This window comes from Pogoniulus pusillus, chromosome 8 (genome assembly GCF_015220805.1).
Source record: "Pogoniulus pusillus isolate bPogPus1 chromosome 8, bPogPus1.pri, whole genome shotgun sequence".
Taxonomy (NCBI): domain Eukaryota; kingdom Metazoa; phylum Chordata; class Aves; order Piciformes; family Lybiidae; genus Pogoniulus; species Pogoniulus pusillus.
The window spans coordinates 2,266,188-2,286,179 of record NC_087271.1 but is presented as its reverse complement, the minus strand read 5'-3'; the positions used below and the strand labels follow the sequence as shown (position 1 = coordinate 2,286,179).

At 49.1% G+C, this 19,992-nt stretch overlaps 3 protein-coding genes across 5 annotated transcripts in view; 1 reads left to right on the top strand and 2 right to left on the bottom strand.

Moving 5' to 3' along the window:
- Positions 1–8,994, top strand: part of LOC135177787 (E3 ubiquitin-protein ligase RNF170-like) — a 28,426-nt gene extending 19,432 nt beyond the window's left edge. The window contains exons 2-5 of the mRNA XM_064148245.1: positions 142–250; positions 5,323–5,396; positions 7,286–7,393; positions 8,412–8,994. Of these exons, the coding sequence (XP_064004315.1) occupies positions 142–250; positions 5,323–5,396; positions 7,286–7,393; positions 8,412–8,717 (597 nt within the window). The 3' untranslated portion in view covers positions 8,718–8,994. The remainder of the gene's footprint in view (positions 1–141; positions 251–5,322; positions 5,397–7,285; positions 7,394–8,411) is intronic.
- HOOK1 (hook microtubule tethering protein 1) overlaps positions 1–13,584 on the bottom strand; it is a 69,553-nt gene extending 55,969 nt beyond the window's left edge. Inside the window, exons 1-4 of the mRNA XM_064146959.1 lie at positions 13,490–13,584; positions 11,876–12,171; positions 8,424–8,944; positions 7,509–7,612 (exon numbers count right to left, since the gene is read on the bottom strand). The gene's annotated coding sequence lies outside the window, so the exon portion shown is untranslated. The remainder of the gene's footprint in view (positions 1–7,508; positions 7,613–8,423; positions 8,945–11,875; positions 12,172–13,489) is intronic.
- A 96-nt stretch (positions 13,585–13,680) lies between these two features.
- Positions 13,681–19,992, bottom strand: part of FGGY (FGGY carbohydrate kinase domain containing) — a 169,844-nt gene continuing 163,532 nt past the window's right edge. For 2 of the 3 annotated variants that reach the window (XM_064146960.1, XM_064146961.1), the window contains exons 15-16: positions 15,647–15,708; positions 13,681–13,915 (exon numbers count right to left, since the gene is read on the bottom strand). In XM_064146960.1, coding sequence (XP_064003030.1) covers positions 13,834–13,915; positions 15,647–15,708 — 144 coding nt within the window. In that variant the 3' untranslated portion in view covers positions 13,681–13,833. Of the gene's footprint in view, positions 13,916–15,646; positions 15,730–19,992 lie in introns of those variants that run through there. The other variant, XM_064146962.1, reaches the window with a different exon arrangement.

The window sequence follows — 19,992 nt, the reverse complement described above, 5'->3', positions numbered from 1 at the left end:
GCTGAGGCAGCATACAGCTAGGTGAGACAGCTACACTGAGGTTTCTGTGACTCTCTGCTAATGAGAGTAAATAAACATTCACGAACTCAATGTCAGTGAAAATACTCAATCATTGAAGACTCTCTCCTGCTCCTCTTCCAGGAATCACTGCAGGTTTGGCAACCAGGTAATCACAGTGACTTCAGCTGCCCCATCTGTCTCCAGACAGTGACTCTCCCAGTAGAAACCAACTGTGGACATTTATTCTGTGGTGAGTTCTCTGGACTGCCAGTGCAGTGCTTTCACAGGTTACTAAATAATGCACTCTTCTTACAGAAAGCTCAGGTTCTAAGAGTAAGGTAAGAACCAGGCTCAGACCCTTATCCCTGGAATTAGAATCACAGAATGGTTTAGGTTGGAAGGGACCTCAAGGATCATCCAGTTCCAACACCCTGCCACAGGCAGGGACACCTCCTACTAGAACAAGTCTCCAAAGGCCTCATCCAACCCGGCCTTGAACACCTGCAGGGAGGTTGTGGAGCACAGAAGCACCTAAATGCCTCATCCAGTCTTTTTTTTAATACCTCCAGGGATGGGGACTCCATCACCTCCCTGACAGCACATTCCAACGCTCTGGCAACAACTTCCTCCTATCACCCAGCCCATACCTCCCCTGGCACAACTCCAGACTGTATCCCCTTGCTCTGTTGCTGCTTGCCTGGCAGCAGAGCCCACAGCCACCTGGCTACAGCCTCCCTGCAGGCAGCTGCAGACAGCAGTGAGCTCTGCCCTGAGCCTCCTCTGCTGCAGGCTGCACACCCCCAGCTCCCTCAGCCTCTCCTCACAGGGCTCTGCTCCAGGCCCCTCACAGCTTTGTCGCCCTCTGCTGGACACCTTCCAGCACCTCAACATCTCTCTTGAATTAAGGAGCCCAGAACTGGACACAGCACTCAAGGTGTGGCCTGAGCAGTGCTGAGCACAGGGGCAGAAGAACCTCCCTTGTCCTCCTGGCCACACTGCTCCTGAGCCAGCCCAGGATGCCATTGGCTCTGCTGCCCACCTGAGCACACTGCTGGCTCCTGTTCAGCTCCTCTCTACCAGCACCCCCAGGTCCCTTTCTTCCTGGCTGCCCTAAGCCATTCTGTCCCCAGCCTGTAGAGCTGCTTGGGGTTATTGTGGCCAAAGTGTAGAACCCTGCACTTGGCCTTGTTCAGTCTCATCCCTCTTGCCTCTGCCCACCCATCCAGCCTGGCCAGGTCCCTCTGCAAGGCTCTCCTACCCTCCAACAGCTCCACAGCTGCTCTTAGCTTGGTGCCATCTGCAAACTTACTGATGCTGGACTCAATCCTGTGGTCCAGATCATCACAAATAAAGATACTGACCAGGACTGGGCCCAGCACTGATCCCTGGGGGACACCCAGGGACACTTGGTGGGGCTCCTCTGTCCCAGGAGCAACACCCTTTAATACTTTAGGTGGCTGCCTGTTTTTATGACACTGTTTTATAACAGACAGGAAAAGGATGCTTTGAATCTGACTCTTTCCAGCAGAAACAGCAAGCATATGGCCTCAAAATGTGTTTCAAATAACATCCCAGAAGTTACAGTTCCAAGTACAAAGACAGACATAACAACAGAGATCACCAACGTTCCTCTTGCTCGGACCTAGGTCGTTTCTCCTTTTCAATCTGTGACTATGGCATAAGGATGTGGATTTTATTGGTGCTTCACTCTGAGCTCTGCAGAGGAGAAGTACCATATGCAGGCTTAGTGTAATATATTGTTGTTGTTAGTTGTATGTATTTAGCCAGGCCTTGCTTTCCTCAAGTGCGTCCTCAGTGCACGATAGATGTTAGGGCTGTGTTTATAGAAGTAGAAGTGGCCTCTGCAAGATGTCTGTTTTTCATGTCTTAAACCAATAAAACTTTACATTGGGCTTATCAAAACCATTCTGTGCAGATTGAAGTCTGTTGTGACTGCAGTCAGTCATAAAACTTCTCTTGATGCCCTGTGGAACGGAGCTAAGGCAACCCTGAGCTCTCTTAATAAATTCCACTCTGCTTCAAGTTTTATTTAAAAAAGGTGGCCAAGGCAGAGCTTTTAAAGAAGATTAATGTGGCCTTATAAAAAATGTCTGATTTTATTATTAGTAGTAATTCATACAGTTTGTCCTGAAGTTTTCCTTTCCAGCTCCAGTCTGAACCATATGTTCAGGAAGTTCAACTGAAAAGCGATCCCTGAGCAGTATTATTTTTGTCTAATTAACAATAACCACAGAGGGATTTTAGAGAAACCTCCAGGCTCCCTCAGAAGGTTCTGCAGATTAAAACAGGACTCTGCCTCTTTTATTAAAAATGCACAAATAGGGCAACTTCAGAGGGGTCCTTCCTTTCCTCTTCTAACCAGCACAGGGTTCTGCGTGCAGCACACTTCCATTGCCATGGGGTTCTTTCCTGACAGCCCCTGAAGAACTGTGGCTCCATCCCTGCCCCTCTGTCCTCACTGGTACTGAGCACAGGCACAGCAATCCAGCCTCGTGGAGCACAACACAGGATCTGCACCCAGCGGGTCAAAGCAGTTCCTGATGTCAGGCTTGATGCTTGGCAAATGCAAAGCTGGAAGCTGGCTGCCAGACTGAATTTATCCAGAGTGCACAGGGGACTGGATATAAACACAGCCCAGCCAGCCAGCCTGTGCATGCTAGCAAATCTGCAGAGGCAGAAGAACCCCTGCACTCAAATGGAAGCACAAATGGAGGCACAAATGGAAGCACAAGGGCACACACAAATGGAGGCACAAATGGAAGCACAAGTGCACACACAAATGCAAACACAAATGGAAGCACAAGGGCACACACAAATGGAGGCACAAATGGAAGCACAAGTGCACACACAAATGGAGGCACAAATGGAAGCACAAGTGCACACACAAATGGAAGCACAAATGGAAGCACAAGTGCACACACAAATGGAGGCACAAATGGAGGCACAAATGGAAGCACAAATAGAAGCACAAATAGAAGCACAAGTGCACACACAAATGGAGGCACAAATGGAAGCACAAGTGCACACACAAATGCAAACACAAATGGAAGCACAAGGGCACACACAAATGGAAGTACAAATGGAAGCACAAGGGCACACACAAATGGAAGCACAAATGGAAGCACAAGTGCACACACAAATGGAAGCACAAATGGAAGCACAAGTGCACACACAAATGGAAGCACAAGTGGAGGCACAAATGGAGGCACAAATGGAGGCACAAGTGGAGGCACAAATGGAGGCACAAATGGAGGCACAAATGGAGGCACAAATGGAAGCACAAATGGAAGCACAAATGGAAGCACAAGGGCACACACAAATGGAAGCACAAGTGCACACACAAATGGAGGCACAAGTGAAAAAGCATAAGTCAGAGGTTCAGAGTGAGGTTCATGAAAAACACCTCTGGGCCAAATATAACATCTCTGGTCCCAGCACACAAGATGCAACTGACAGCACCATGAATGTTTCCATACTTGATTTCAAACGTGGCTTCTCCAATTTTCCCCTTTCAAGTGACACTACAAGCAAAGCAAGTCTGGATGCAGAAAAACCCAGCACTGAGTGCTCCTGAGGAGGTGTTGTTACAAAATGCTTACAAGAAGCTACTTGCTTGTTATTTTTAAGAAGAAAGAGAATTGCTCAATTCAATAAAGCAATCCCACCAAAATGGCAGGGCAGCATTCTGCATCTGTTTTCACTGGGGTCCTTGTCAAATCTGATCAGTTTAAACTCAGAGGGATTTTTTTTCCCTGCCCTGTCACACTGCAAACTGCACCCAGGAGCCTCGAGTCAAGCTGTGCTGCTTCTGATTAGCTGCTGTTGATGCTTTGCTGTTTGTGCTGTCAGTGCCAGCACTGACATTCCTGTTTGTCAAACACTGCTGTCAGCTACATGTGCCATCCAGTCTTCCTGTCCTCAGACTCTGCCCTCTCTCACACCTCAGACCTTGGTATCAGAGAAGTTGATCTGTGTTTGGAAATAAGTTAGCAGCTGTCTGGGTAAGAAGAATCAGCTGCAGCTCACTCATCCAGAGCTATGCATTTCCAGGAGGGTAAGAAGACAGCTGAAATATACTGAGAGAAAGAAAAAAGAGCAAACAGAGAAAATATCTCAATGTATGAGGTGTTCAAGGCCACTTTGGATGAGGCCTTGACTGACCTGTTCTAGTGGGAGGTGTCCCTGCCTATGGCAGGGGCTTGGAACTTGAGGTCCCTTCCAACCAAAAGCAATCTATGATTCTATGATACTTAGCACCAAGACACAGGGCATGCTACCAGGAATCTGCATCACCACACTTATGCAGCTGCCTCGCTTTTGTCCACAGCAGTCAGGTGCCTGTAGTCCTGAGTGCATCATTCACAGTCTGAGGAGCTTCAGGAATAAGATGCCATCAAGAGGAAAACAAATTGAATCAATCTCCCCTAGGAGGTCTGTTTATCTCTATATACCAGTGGAGAAGAGCCAAGGCTCCATTCTGACACACTCATGTTGTGGAGTAAAACCACACATGGAAACAGAAGCAAAGACTTTATAGAATCATAGAATGGACCTCAAAGCTCAGCCAGTTCCCACCTCCTGCCACAGGCAGGGACACCTCCCACTAGAACAGGTCATTCAAAGCCTCTTCCAACCTGGCCTTGAACACCTCCAGGGAAGAGAGCTGCCACACCCTCCCTGGGCAACCTGTGCCAGTGTCTCACCACCCTCAACCTGTGCCAGTGTCTCACCACCCTCACTGCAAAGAACCCTTTCCTAACACCTAGTTTGAATCTCCTCTCTGCCAGTTCAAACCCATTCCTCCTCATCCTGTCACTACAAGACTTTGTCAATAGTCCCTCCCCAGCCTTCCTATAGCTCCCTTCAGATACTGGAAAGCCACTCCAAGGTCTCCTCAAAGCCTTCTCTTCTCCAGGCTGCAGAGCCCCAGCTCTTGTAGCCTGTCGTCAGAGCAGAGCTACTGCAGCCCTCTCAGCATCTCTCTTGTCCTCTTTTGGACTCGCTCTAACAGTTCCATGTCCCTCTTGTGTTGGGGGCTCCAGAACTGCACACAGTACTCCAGGTAGGGTCTGAGGAGAGCAGAGCCAAGGGGCAGAACCCCCTCCCTTGCCCTGCTGCCCACACTGCTCTTGCTGCAGCCCAGCACGGGGTTGTCTGTCTGTAACACTCATTGTTCCAGCCAGTTTGTGGAAAAAGGGTTTATAGAGTCTAATAACTTCCTTGTCAACATTAAATATCCTCATACATATTTCATGTATCTTAAGCTCTTTCCTTTTTTCCTTCTCTTTTGTTATTTGATAGGTTCCTGTCTGATCACATACTGGAAACACAGTTCCTGGCTAGCAGCAATAACCTGCCCTCTCTGCAGACAAAAGGTAAGGCTCACCTCCATCTGCACTATGATACATACAGAATTAGAAGCTTGAGCTTTTAGAATCCACTTCATTTACCCTGTAATTATCTGCCACATTTCAAAACCCATGTAGCTCTCAGTGACCCTGCAGCCATTGGCAGTTATTATTTGACATGTTTCATATCTGACAATTCTGTGCAACATTAGAGAGATGCGAAGGGCAGTGTTGGGAGGACAGAGCCAGGCTGTGCTCAGTGGCAAGGGCCAGTGGGGGCAAGCTGGAGCAAAGGAGGCTCCATAGGAACAGAAGGGAAAACTTTCACTGTGAGGGCGACAGAGCCCTGGAACAGGCTGCCAAGAGAGGTTGTGGAGTCTCCTCTGGAGACATTCCACACCCCCCTGGATGTGTTCCTGCCCTAGATGATTGTGCTCGGGCAGGGAGGTTAGATTGGATGCTCACACAAGCCCTGTGAGGAGAGGCTGAGGGAGCTGGGGGTGTGCAGCCTGCAGAAGAGGAGGCTCAGGGCAGAGCTCATTGCTGTCTGCAGCTGCCTGAAGGGAGGCTGTAGTCAGGTGGGGTTGGGCTATTCTCCCAGGAAACCAGCAACAGAAGAAGGGGACATAGTCTCAAGCTGTGCCAGTCTCAAGGTTCAGGCAGGATGTTAGGAGGAAGTTGTTGGCAGAGAGAGTGATTGGCATTGGAATGGGCTGCCCAGGGAGGTGGTGGAGTGGCTGTGCCTGTAAGTATTGAAGCAAAGCCTGGCTGGGGCACTTAGTGCCATGGTCTGGCTGATTGTCTAGGGCTGGGTGCTAGGTTGGGCTGGATGAGCTTGGAGCTCTCTTCCAACCTGGTTGATTCTATGATCTTTTGAAGTCACCTCCAACCCTTAACATTGTGGATTCTGTGACCTCCACCATTTCACTTCTGCACAGTTGTTTGAATTTGTTGGATAAGATTCCATGAAAGACAGTATGGAAGTTCTTCATCTCATCTGGCCCTACTCATAGGCTGCCTGTTGTATTGAAAGTTGGAAGCAAGTTATGAAAGGAAAATGTTCTTCCTCTCGTGGAACTGCTGGAGCTGGACAAGGTCCAGTTGTGAGAGAGAGGCTATGTAGAGACACATTATCCTTTCTCTAGGAGACTAAAATACACCTTACTAATGTCAGACCTGAGAGTCTGGGGTGACAGAAAGCTCAACAGGAGCCTGCAGGGTGAGTGCAGCCCAGACACAACCCTGTGCTGGGCTGCAGCAAGAGCAGTGTGGGCAGCAGGGCAAGGGAGGGGATTCTGCCCCTTGGCTCTGCTCTCCTCACACCCCACCTGGAGACCTGTGTGCAGTTCTGGAGCCCTCAGCACAAGCAGGACATGGAAGTGTTGGAGCCAGTCCAGAGGAGGGCCATGAAGATACTCAGAGGGCTGCAGCAGCTCTGCTCTGAGGACAGGCTGAGAGAGTTGGGACTCTTCAGCCTGGACAAGAGAAGGCTTCAAGGAGACCTTATAGTGGCCTTGCAGTATCTGAAGGGGCCTACACACAGGAAGGCTGGGGAGGGACTATTGGCAAGGTCTTGTAATGACAGGATGAGGAGGAATGGGTTTGAACTGGCAGAGGGGAGATTGAAACCAGATGTTAGGAAAGGGTTCTTTGCAGTGAGGGTGGTGAGACACTGGCACAGGTTGCCCAGGGAGGTTGTGGAGCACAGAATCTTCCAAAGTGATCAAGGATCACATTGGGTGATTCTGTGCTGCACAACCTCCTTGGAGGTGTTCAAGGCCAAGTTGGATGAGGCCTTGAGAGACTTTTTCTAGCAGGAGGTGCCCCTGCCTATGGCAGGGGGTTGTAACTGGATGATCCTTGAGGTCCCTTCTAACCTAGAGCCTGCTATGGTCTATTCTCTGATACTTCTGCAGGTGGTTGTTCTGGATAACATCTGTGAGAAGCAGCAGGAGCAGCCCAGTGACCAAACCGTGCATGACATCAGAGACTACAACAGGCGCTTCTCAGGACAGCCCCGGCCCGTAAGTGCCTCTCAATCCACCTCTGCCCAGTACTGCACAGCACAGAGGACTGAAAGAGGCCCAGCAACGAGAACTAGTTTGTAACACCATGCAAGTTACCTTTCTGTGCACTTACTGGTGATAGCACAGTGCAAGTGTCACCATCCATTGCTCTGTCCTGCTCCTAGTAAAGGTGTTTCTTGGGAGCTGCCAGCCCAGAGGAGTCCTTCTGCAGCCATCCTGGCAGAGAGGAGAAAGCAGTGTGAGGTGAAATACAGGAAGCAAAGAGAATGGTCAGGCTGGAACTTTCAAACAAAACTCAGCTTTAAACTTGAGCACTCTGACTTGCCTCTACAATTTCAAACCAGACTCCAGCTCAGCTCAGCAAGCAGCTGATTGTTTTTTTTCTCTGAGTATTGCCAAACTCAAACAGTTCACACTGTCTGTCTCTGGACTTCAGTAAAGCTAAAGTCCCAGGTGGTACTGAGACACGGCAGGCAGTGGAAATGATGTGGAAGATGAGGGCTGAAGGCACAAGGGATGTAGAATATTACCCAGGCAAATCTTCCTCTCCTGTCACACGCTGGTAAGGGGCCTAAAGGACTGTGGAGCCTGTCTCAGTCTAGGTACTAAGCACTGTGGTGGAGAATATTACTTCTCAGTCCAACAAAGTAGCATTAATGAAGAAGAATAATCACTCAGTCCTATGGTTCCTGTCCACATTAAAGCAAGAGTTTTGAAGCATTCCTAACCTACACTTGATGCCAGGTTTTAAAGAGGGGCATACACTCAGTGCAGCCCTGAGGGCTGGTTTCCAAAGGGATTCCAAAGCTTTTCCAAGTGCTGGGGCAGCAGGGATTTCCTTTTAGAACTCTGCCTCACACACTGCAAAATACTTGAGCTGTGTAGGTTGATTTGGCCAGAACAGAAAGTTTCTGCTTTCAAGAGATTTGAGTCTGAAAGCCCTTAAGAGACACACTGGCCTGCAAGAACTGCATGCAGCAGGATGCAAAGCAGCCTAACTCCTCTGAACATTTAGCTTGCAGATTACCTCTACGACATGCTGATACTCCTGCCTCTTGCCTTGCGTGGAATCTTCACCTGGGGTGGCCTCCTCTGGATTTTTTTCCTGAGAGTTGCTGTCTGCTCCTTTGGAACAATCATATGCTTGTCTTCTCCATGTGACACCAAGCCTGGGCCTCTCTGCAGGACGCTTGGAACAGCTGATGACATGGTGGTTGTCTCCCTTCTTTTAATTTGCATGATAAACATTTGTCAGCAAATTGCATCTAATGGGGTAACTATGGCCAGGTCTGCAGCTCCGAGCATGCTCTCAGAGTCCTGACTGACTCAGACTTGGATTCCTTGGTCAAACCTCATCAAGTGATGATAGGCTTCTCTTTGATTTGGGGCAGTGTATGATGGACTTGTCATTCTGCTGCTGACAGAGGCTGAAGCAAGACTCAGCAAAACTTGGTGTGGCCGAATGATTCCATGTGCAAGCGCTCAGAAGGTCAATTCTACACTGGGTACTTGCTGGGCTCCTTCATGCTGCATTCTCCTGTGACTTGTCTGCACACAAAGTGAAAATGCCTCAAGCTGTGAACAGAGCTTAAAATTACAAACCCAAACAACATGCAGTTGAAGAGGTTTAGTACTCTTGGGCTTAAAATTACAAACCCAATCAACATGCAGTTGAGGAGGTTTAGAACTCTTGGGCTTAAAATTACAAACCCAATCAACATGCAGTTGAGGAGGTTTAGAACTCTTGGGCTTAAAATTACAAACCCAATCAACATGCAGTTGAGGAGGTTTAGTACTCTTGGGCTTACAATTACAAACCAAATCAACATGCAGTTGAGGAGGTTTAGAGCTCTTGGGCTTAAAATTACAAACCCAAACTCTTGAGCTTTAGCATTTTACATCTTGTCTCAATGTGAATAAAATTTTCATCTGAGAACTCAGCAAACTGTTCAAATTTGCTCAGTCTTGTACAGCGCAAGGACTGCTGGGCAGGATCATTACAAAGCCTTTTATCAGTGCTCTGTGTTATCACAGCTGATCACACATCCACTGCAACACAGATTGTTGTACAGCTCTGCAAGGAGCTGCCCTTCTAAACTTGGGAATATGAAACTGGTACTAAGACTGGCTTGGAACAAAAATGCAACTAATAAAGTATTACAAGGGGAGAAAAGCAGTGAAAAAAATCATGCAAGAACCATGAACAAATCTGTGCAAGTCTTTTGCATAAGCCCCTGCAAGGTACAGAGCTTCCTTGAAGCCTGTGCACCTAAGCTTTAATGAAGCCAGCATTGACTCTCTGTTTCCTTTCCAGACTTCATACACTCCTTGTGATTCCCATGTGAATCGTGGTACCAGCTCAAGCCAGAGGGATCTGGGCCAGTTTTATGATGATGATGACAAGAAAGAGCAGGAAGTTAATGGGAAGCTTGCCCAAATTAGGGTCTGTTTGTGTGCGTGCATGTGCATGTCTATGTTGAGCTGCAAAGAGTTAAACCTAACAGTACAGCGCCAGGCAACCCTGCACATCTGTCCCTTCAAACCCCTGCATGAGGAGGCAGTGGAATTCCTTTTTGCACATGAACTGTACATTAAAATAGATACATTAAAATTTATGAATATTTATTGTTCACAATGCACTGGTCTCCAACTGGTTGTTTTTCTTCTGCATGTTTTCAGCTGCTGGGTTTCACTGCAAGCTATGATGCACCATTACATTGCAGCTGTTTCACTGCAAGCTATGGTGCACCATTACGTTGCAGCTGTTTCACTGCAAGCTATGGTGCACCATTACGTTGCAGCTGCTTCACTGCAAGCTATGGTGCACCATTACGTTGCAGCTGTTTCACTGCAAGCTATGATGCACCATTACATTGCAGCTGCTTCACTGCAAGCTATGGTGCACCATTACGTTGCAGCTGTTTCACTGCAAGCTATGGTGCACCATTACGTTGCAGCTGTTTCACTGCAAGCTATGATGCACCATTACATTGCAGCTGCTTCACTGCAAGCTATGGTGCACCATTACGTTGCAGCTGTTTCACTGCAAGCTATGGTGCACCATTACGTTGCAGCTGTTTCACTGCAAGCTATGGTGCACCATTACGCTGCAGCTGTTTCACTGCAAGCTATGGTGCACCATTACATTGCAGCTGTTTAACTGCAAGCTATGGTGCACCATTACGTTGCAGCTGTTTCACTGCAAGCTATGGTGCACCATTACGTTGCAGCTGTTTCACTGCAAGCTATGGTGCACCATTACGTTGCAGCTGCTTCACTGCAAGCTATGGTGCACCATTACGTTGCAGCTGTTTCACTGCAAGCTATGATGCACCATTACGTTGCAGCTGTTTCACTGCAAGCTATGGTGCACCATTACATTGCAGCTGTTTCACTGCAAGCTATGATGCACCATTACGTTGCAGCTGTTTCACTGCAAGCTATGATGCACCATTATGTTGCAGTGGTTTTCTTGATTGCTATAGTTAGGATGTTTCTTCATTTCATTCCCATCGACTTTCATTGTCTTTAGTTATGTCCCTGAACTTGTAAAGCTGTTTCTCTTAACAATGGGTACTTGGGAAAAGGCAACAATTGGTTTTCCATGAACCACAAGGCAGGAAGTGCATTGTTTCTTTAAGACAAAATTACCAGATGTTTTTGAGTTCTGATTGCTAACATAAAAAACCCAAAACTCAAACCCCAAACCCAGAAACTATTATTTCCCAAGTTCTCTTAAGTGTAATTTTGTCATTGTGTAACTTCTGTTTGCATTTAGCTGGGAATTACAACCAAAGCCAATACTAAAGACTGGAATTTCTCTCAAGCTAAGTGCATAAAGATGGGCTCCATCCCTGCAAATGCTCACTCTGTGGAAAGGAGCTGTAGGTGCTTTCTGTGGCATTACACAGGCTCACCAGAGTGAGCTGAGCAGGGTGGCAGGTCACAGTTTGAAAAAATTGGGGATTCAAATCATAGAATCAACCAGGTTGGAAGAGAGCTCCAAGCTCATCCAGCCCAACCTAGCACCCAGCCCAAGTCAAGCAACCAGACCATGGCACTAAGTGCCCCAGCCAGGCTTCGCCTGAACTCCTCCAGGCACAGCGACTCCACCACCTCCCTGGGCAGCCCATTCCAATGCCAATCACTCTCTCTGCCATCAGCTTCCTCCTCACATCCAGCCTAGACCTGCCCTGGCACAACTCCACACTCTGTCCCCTTGTTCTGTTGTTGCTTGCCTGGCAGAAGAACCCAACCCCACCTGGCTACAGCCTCCCTTCAGGTAGTTGCAGACAGCAATGAGCTCTGCCCTGAGCCTCCTCTGCTGCAGGCTGCACACCCCCAGCTCCCTCAGCCTCTCCTTACAGGGCTGTGCTCCAGGCCCCTCACCAGCTTTGTCGCCCTCTGCTGGACACCTTCCAGCACCTCAACATCTCTCCTGAACTGAGGAGCCCAGAACTGGACAGAGTTGTAGCTCACCTGAATATCCTCTTCTGTTCCCATGTGGTGATCCTGGTCTTGCTTTTTAAACAGAACAGCATTTTTCATGAAGAAGTAACAGTGAAACAGCAGAGAAACAAAGTATTTCTGAGAGAAGTTCACTGCAGGCATCAGTTGTGTTTGGATCTTGCAAGATCAAAACTGTTTGTACCGTCAGAAGTGAAACCAAATCGTCCAAACTCTCTCCTTCCACAGCCCAGTTAAGCCACAACCTGTTGTTGTTAGCCTGGTGATACCTTGTGGGATGAACTACCCAGAGCAGCCTTCAAAATCACCTGGAAACAAATAAAAGCCTTTAGTTGACTGGATGTGGCCAGCAGGCAAGCAGGAAGACTTCTTAGCCTTGACAGATGCAAATCCTTTCTCTCTCCCCTAGGTTCCCTGTACCTGTTGTCACTGAGTTTGTTCCAAAAGACAAAATGGCACTGTGATGGTCTGGGTGTTACCTGCCCCCCACTCTTGTGAAAATCACCCAGACTAGATTCAGCTGAACTGGGAATTAGAATGAAGCTTTTATAGTTACAGCTCAGCACAGTATCCAAGCAGATATTTACAATCTATATATAGCTATAGACAGAGATAGACAAATTAAAGTCATACAGAAACACAACAGCCCTCCCAGAAACCAGAGTCCCCAGGAGGGGCTCCCAACCACCCTTCCACCTCCTTTCCACCCCTCTACCTTATCCCAGACTTAGTCTTACGTTCAAGGTGAGTCTGGAGAGTCAGCCAGAGGGGTTAGGGAGCAGAAGGATTAGTTGCACAGACAGCAGATTAGGGAGAGAAGGGAGGCAACTAAAGCCAGAGAGCAACTCTGTTATCTATGTTTGTGTTCTCATTTTCATACATCTCAGCAAGCCTATGAGTGAAGCAGACACCACCACTGTCTCCTTTCCACAGCCCGTAATCCAATCCTTCTCACCAAAACGTTTCAGCTAGCTTCAAACTAGCACAGGCACAAAACATTGATAGGAAAAGGACTGCACCACAAAATGGAAACAAGGAAAAAAGTAGGAAAGAGAAGGAAGCAGAAAGATAAAGAGTGCACAGCTAAGTTTAGATTCTGCAATACCAGCCACCAAGGAAATACAGAGCAAAAAAAAAACCCAAGCAGAACTTTCCAAGGGAAGTTATGTTTAGGTTTTAGCAGACAGATGCATGTGTTGCTGACAGGTCATATAATCATTCAGGTTGGAAGAGACCTCGAAGATCATCCAGTCCAACCTAGCACCCAGCCCTAGCTAATGAACCAGACCACGGCACTCAGTGCCTCATCCAGGCTTGGCTTCAACACCTCCAGGCATGGCGACTCCACCAACTCCCTGGGCAGCCCATTCCAATGCCAATCACTCTCTCTGACAACAACTTCCTCCTAACATCCAGCCTACACTTTCCCTGGCACAACTTGAGACTGTGTCCCCTTGTTCTATTGCTGCTTGCCTGGCAGAAGAGACCAACCCCACCTGGCTACAATGTCCCTTCAGGTAGCTGTAGACAGCAATGAGGTCGCCCCTGAGCCTCCTCTTCTCTAGGCTAAACAGCCCCAGCTCCCTCAGCCTCTCCTCATAGGGTTTGTGTTCCAGGTGTACTCACCTGTGACACGGATGGCAAAGGGCTGCACCTCCAAGTGAGTTACTCTGTTCCTTGGGCTGCTCCTGCCTGGATCCAGTCTGGATGATGGCACTGAGGTACCTTCAGCTGGTTGTGTGGTCTTCTCTGGCTGGAGGAAATGGTTATTCCTTGTCCCTAGGGTGCAGAGGTTACCGAGAGAAAAGGCCCAGTGCTTCACAGTGAAATGAGTGCATTTTATTTCCCATTCAGAATTAAAACGTGCACTTAGAATGACAGAAGCATGTTCTTAACATGGACAGTACAGGAAGAAGAGAATACCCTCTGAGTTCATTATCCCTGCTGTTCCCAACTGGCATGAGTCTGGGTCAGAAGCCGTTCATGATGGCACGATACTCTCTCTGGTGCTCCACAAGCTTCAGAAACACTTGGTACTTCTTGTCGTAAAAGCTGTGCAAGAAAAGCTCATTTGAGCAAAGCCTGGGAAGCTGAGACTTAAATCCCCTGGAATACACACATTTACTTCCATCATTTTGAGCATCAAAGAAGCTTTGGCTCCTTCCTCATCGCAACTGTCACCACGCTCAGAGCGCTGCCTGCTGCCGCAGCAGGGTTTCCACCCAGACAAGCGACTGCCAGGTACGACTACAGCTTCCAGACCGCGGCAGGGGCCGGCACCGAGGCCTCGCTGCTCCTCTGCCCACGAGTACTGGCGGCAGAGCCCGGGGGCTCAGCGCAGGAGAGCGCCCTGCTCCCAGGCGTTCCACTCCCCGCGGCATTCCCACTGCCCGCGGCATTCCCACTGCCCCGCAGTCCCAGGCGGCTCCCGCAGCGCCGCTGGAGGGCAGACCGCGCGTCCCGGCGCCGCCGGGGGGCGCCCTCGCCCCGCCGAGAGCAGCCGCGGGCTGCCGCCGCTGCGCCTTCCGCTGCACCGGAGCGCTTAGGAGGGGTAAGGAAACACAGCGCAGGCTGTCTGGCCGCTACAGAGCCCTTCCAGCCCGAAACGTTCCAGACGTCAGGACTCTGAGCCTCACGGCAGCTTCTGGCCCGTTCAGGGCATCCCTCACTGAGCCAAGTCTCTGTGCCCATGGCCATGGCTGACATCTCGCTGGCAGCAATACAACCACCGAATCGCTTTGGTTCCAGGTCACCACTACACTGTCTGCCTCAGCACCACTTCTGCTCAGCCTTCAAACCCCTCCAGGGATGGGGACTGCTTCAGAGCTCAACAACGAAGCTGGGGAGGGGCCTGGAGCACAGTCCTGTGAGGAGAGGCTGAGGGAGCTGGAGGTGTGCAGCCTGCAGCAGAGGAGGCTCAGGGCAGAGCCCATTGCTGCCTGCAGCTACCCTGAAGGGAGGCTGCAGCCAGGTGGGGTTGGTCTCTGCTGCCAGGCACCCAGCAACAGCACAAGGGGACACAGTCTGGAGTTGTGCCAAGGCAGGTCTAGGCTGGATGTTAGCAGGAAGTTGTTGTCAGAGAGAGTGATTGGCATTGGAATGGGCTGCCCAGGGAGGTGGTGGAGGCACCGTGCCTGGAGGTGTTGAAGCCAAGCCTGGCTGGGGCACTGAGTGCCATGGTCTGGTTGCTTGGCCAGGGCTGGGCGATTGGACTGGATGAGCCTGGAGGTCTCTTCCAACCTGGTTGATTAAATCCCTTTAAAATCCCTTTGAACTCTTCAAAGAAAGAAATATTTCTTAGTATCCAACCTAAACTTCCCCTAGCACAACTTCAGGGCATTTCCTCTTGTCCTGTCACTTGGTACATGGGAGAAGAGCCTGATCTCTACCTGGCTCCAACCTCCTTTCAGGTACTTGTAGAGACCCTGAAGGTCTACCCCCAGCCTCCTCTTCTCCAGACTAAACGAGCTCAGTTCCCTCAGCTGCTCCTCACCACCAGACTTGTGCTCTAGACCCTCCACCAGCTTTACTGTCCTTCTCTGCACTCACTCCAGCACCTCAGTGTTAATTCTCGGGGCCCAAAGCTGAAGCCAGTATTTGAGGTGCAGAGGGGGAATGACAACCTGCAGCCAGGTTACAGAACTGAAGGCCCACACAAGCCTTAAAACCTCTGGATAAGAAATACTGCTGCATTCAAGCAGGACCTAAATCCAGGGCTACAGAGGCAGACCTCAGTTTCATTGTCAGTAACTTCTGAGAGAAAGACACCAAAGTCAAGCTTACCTTTTATGCTCATGGGTAGGCTGCACCACTCTCCCAATTTTCCCCATTTTTGCCATGGCCTCCTAGGAAAAGACAACCAGAAACTGGAAAAGCCTGTTTCAATTTAAAATACTTTTTGACAAGAACAAGATGTTTCAAAACCCACTGGAACATTACTGATGTATTTTGTTTCGGCTGAAGGGGCCAGATGGCATCAAATATGTTCAATCCCATTATATAGTAGTTAGGAGAACAAAGTCCTGCAGACCCCTCAGTAAGCCAAAATCTGTTCCTCTTTCTTACTGGGAGTCCCAGGCAGAACAGGCTTTTCTTTTGTTATTTACACTTATCAAAGGAAATGTTAAACACTGCAGCCCCAGAGGGGAGATTTCACCAAGAAAATGACACTGCACAGGAGATCTCTTCATCATATTCTTAAAAGTATCAATTCCCTCCAGCAAGGAGGACTCCAGTGTGCTCCAGAAGCAAAGGCAACTTCCAAAGTTCTGCTGTGGAGCCCACAGCTGCCCTCCCACTGCAGTATAAAGGTGTAAGAGACAGACTTTGCTTCCACCCTGCTGTCAGCTAAGACAAATCAGATGAAGGGATCTCACAGAACCCCCTGCAGAAGGAGTCTCTACAACAGAGTCATCTATGGAAAGGAGAGGACCAAATGATTTGGTTCCTTTCCTGACCTCTGTGAGATTCTGATTTTTGGGGGATTCTCCTGAGCAATGCCACTGGAGTGAGACACTGATGACTGGTGTTAACAGAGAGGATTAGTGTCCTGGGCAAGAGCAGAGGCAGCAGGCACAGGCTATTCTCAGTGGAAGTTACGTCTCCAGGAGCATTAAAGCAATAGCTTTCAGATGGAACAGTGCTAAACATCAAAGATCAGGATTCAAGAACTGGTGTCTGACTAAATCAGTATCAGTGTTCATAGTTTCTGAACAGGACCCTAAATCTGTTCTGAAGTTACTGCCTAAAGCAGAGCGCTGGGAGAGTATCAGTGTGACCCCTGGAGAACAGTCAGCCTGAGCTGCTGCTGCAAGGCATCTTGTTGGCCACCAGGGCTACAGGTTTAAAAGGGCTGGATGATTTCAGAGCCTGCAGTATCTGCTGTGGAAAAGTCTCTGCTTTGCAGTAACCCAGCATTCCATAGAATCATAGAATCAACCAGCTTGGAAGAGAGCTCCAAGCTCAGCCAGCCCAACCTAGCACCCAGCCCTGGCCAACCAACCAGACCATGGCACTAAGTGCCTCATCCAGGCTTGACTTCAACACCTCCAGGCACGGTGCCTCCACCACCTCCCTGGGCAGCCTATTCCAATGCCAATCACTCTCTCTGCCAACAACTTCCTCCTAACATCCAGCCTAGACCTCCCCTGGCACAGCCTGAGGCTGTGTCCCCTTCTTCTGTTGCTGCTTGCCTGGCAGAAGAGCCCAACCCCACCTGGCTACAACCTCCCTTCAGGTAGTTGTAGACAGCAATGAGATCACCCCTGAGGATCTCCTAGAACTGGGTCAGCAATGCCAGCAGAGTTTCAGCCATCCAGGGCAGGTGGGGAGGCTGGGGATCAGCCAGATGACCAGCAGATGTTGCATCTTCTGGTTTCACATTTCTCCTATGTTAAAGAAATACAATCATAGCCTTAACGCCTATAATGGAGTTGCCATCCCTGGAGGTGTTCAAGACTGGATGAGGCACTTAGTGCCATGGTCTAGTTGATTGGCTAGGGCTGGGTGACAGGTTGGACTGGATGTTCTCTTCCAACCTGGCTGATTCCATGGATATACATGGGATGCCCATGCAGCCAGCTCCCATGCACAGGAGCAAACACAAAGTGCCTGGGATGCCACCCATGTGCCAGAGCAGCAGGCAGCCCCAGCTCTGCCTCCTGGCTGAACCTGCTCTATTACCTAGCATGCCTGTTTACTTCACCCTTCAGCATTAACATGTCCTTTCATAGTGAGGGGCCAACAGTGCTACTGGAATGTGGAACACATACTTTCTGCTTTTGTCAGCTTCAGGGGGTTCTTGCTGGCTGAAACTGTGGCTCTACCCAAGTGAAAAGCGTTGTCAGCGACACTTCCCACAACAAGATCAGGGAGCACTTCTGTGCACTCTTCTGCCCATACCCTTCCATGTGTGCAGAAGTTGACTGTACTTTGGTTCCCCAGAAACACCCTTGAAATAACACTTGCAGTGAGATAGTGTGTTCTTGTCCTTGGGACGTGTGAGCCTGCTGGCACAGACCCTCCACACACCAGCCAGCTTAAAACAGTGGCATGAAAAGATTGGTATCTTTTGCAGTAAGAGAAAGTGGCCTTTTAGTCCCTGTTCCTTAGCAGGTGATACCAGCTCAAGCACTGCTCCTGTCTACAAGTCTGTCTTTTATAGTCCTTTACACAGCCAGAAGCTACCCAAAACCAACCCTGAAAGAATATAGACAAAAGGCACTCTCAAAGTAAGAAAAAGAAGAGTTCTCTCTGCTACAGCCAAGTCTGCTTCCCCAGCCAGTGCTGTGTCTTTATGGCTAAGGCACAGCCCTTGAAGCACTCACTAATGCCAAGAGTCACCTTGCTCTCTGCTCCCTGCTTTACACCTCCTTTTCATCTGCCTTGGAGATACTGCACAAAAATAAACCCAAGACATCTGAAGGGGCTGAACAGCCTAGAAAAAGAAACTTTATCATGGATTTTTTTTTACTGGTACATAATAAAAACTAAAAGCAAGGCCAAGGTTTGCTACTCAGCCTCTGTGTGCACACACAGGCCCTGCCTGCTGCTGCTGCTGCCTTGTCCTGGGCTGCGTTAGGAGAACAGGACACGAACAGTGCTGTTCCCAGCACATGTTCTGCCCTGCCATAAGCAATCCACACACTCATGTTCTGATTTACTCTGGGGCCACTTACAACTTCCAGGGATGAAAAATGCATTCCTGCTTCTTTGGGAAATAAGCCAGGCTTTTGAGATAAACAGATCTCCAGACAGGTTTTATTTCCATGCTGTTACTCATCTAAACCCAGGTCTCCTGAGGCTGGTTCAAGACAGAACAAACAGCGGTCTTCAAAAAGTGAAACCAACTCTGCACAAGGCCAATGAAAGCCTCCTACACTGCCTGTGAGACCTCCCTGAACCTGAAACCCCTGGCACAGAGGCCCCCATCTTCTGCTGGGTAGCTGGAGAAAGTGCAATTGTACCTCTGGGGCTGGGAGCAGGACAGGCTAGAGAGGTCCCCAAAGGAAAGCATAGAATCATAGAATCAGTCAGGATTGGAAGGGACCACAAGGAGCAGCCAGTTCCAACCTCCCTGCCATGCCCAGGGACACCCTACCCTAGATCAGGCTGCACACAGCCTCAGCCAGCCTGGCCTCAAACACCTCCAGCCATGGGGCCTCAACCACCTCCCTGGGCAGCCCATTCCAGCCTCTCACCACTCTCATGCTCAACAACTTCCTCCTCACCTCCACTCTGAATCTCCCCACCTCCAGTTTTGCTCCATTCCCCCCAGTCCTGTCACTACCTGATAGCCTAAAAAGTCTCTCTCCAGCCTTTTTTTGTAGCCCCCTTCAGATCCTGGAAGGCCACAAGAAGGTCACCAATTGTCTCTTAAATTCTCTCTTAAAACATGTCCCTCAGGGCCTGATCTAAACTAGGGAATAGGCCTTGCTTACCTTCTTGGGCTTGGACTAGGTGACCTGCAGAGGCCCCTTCCAACCCCTACCACTCTGTGATGCTCCTGCTGCTCTGCCCATCTATCCACTCCTAGGTAAGGAGGAAGATGCCAAAGCTGCTTTTTCTGGCTGATCAGCTGAAATACTGCTGCAGATACACAGGTCTTGGAGGCTAAATTCTCTGAGCAACTACCACAGCAGTGTGGAACAAGAAGTTAAAGTAATCCAGGAGCAGCAATTTTCAGCAGCTCAGACATTCTGTGGGGCTCACAAATAGCCTAAACCAATTCCCTCTCCACTGGCAGTTTGGTTGTGTGTGGGGTTTGCTGCTGCTGCTGTTGTTTTTTTCACAAGTCACTTTGGTCATTGTTCCTTTGCACAAAAACTGCACTCCCAGAGGAGAGCCTTTTCAACAACCTTCTGGGGACAAAGAGGAACAGAACATTGAAAATATGAATTTATAATGCAATGGGAAACAAAGGAACATTGGAACAGCCTTACTGAATCAGATCAACCTTGTGCACTGCTCTGCCTCCAACAAAGCCTTAAATATAGCCAAGTGATAATACTGCTGTTCAGAAATAGTTTGTTTGAGGCTTGACATCCAAATCCTTAATTCCAGGCACCAAGAATTTCACAGTCTTCATTTGAATGAGGCTTTATCTCCTCTGTTTGCTGGTCTAGACAGCA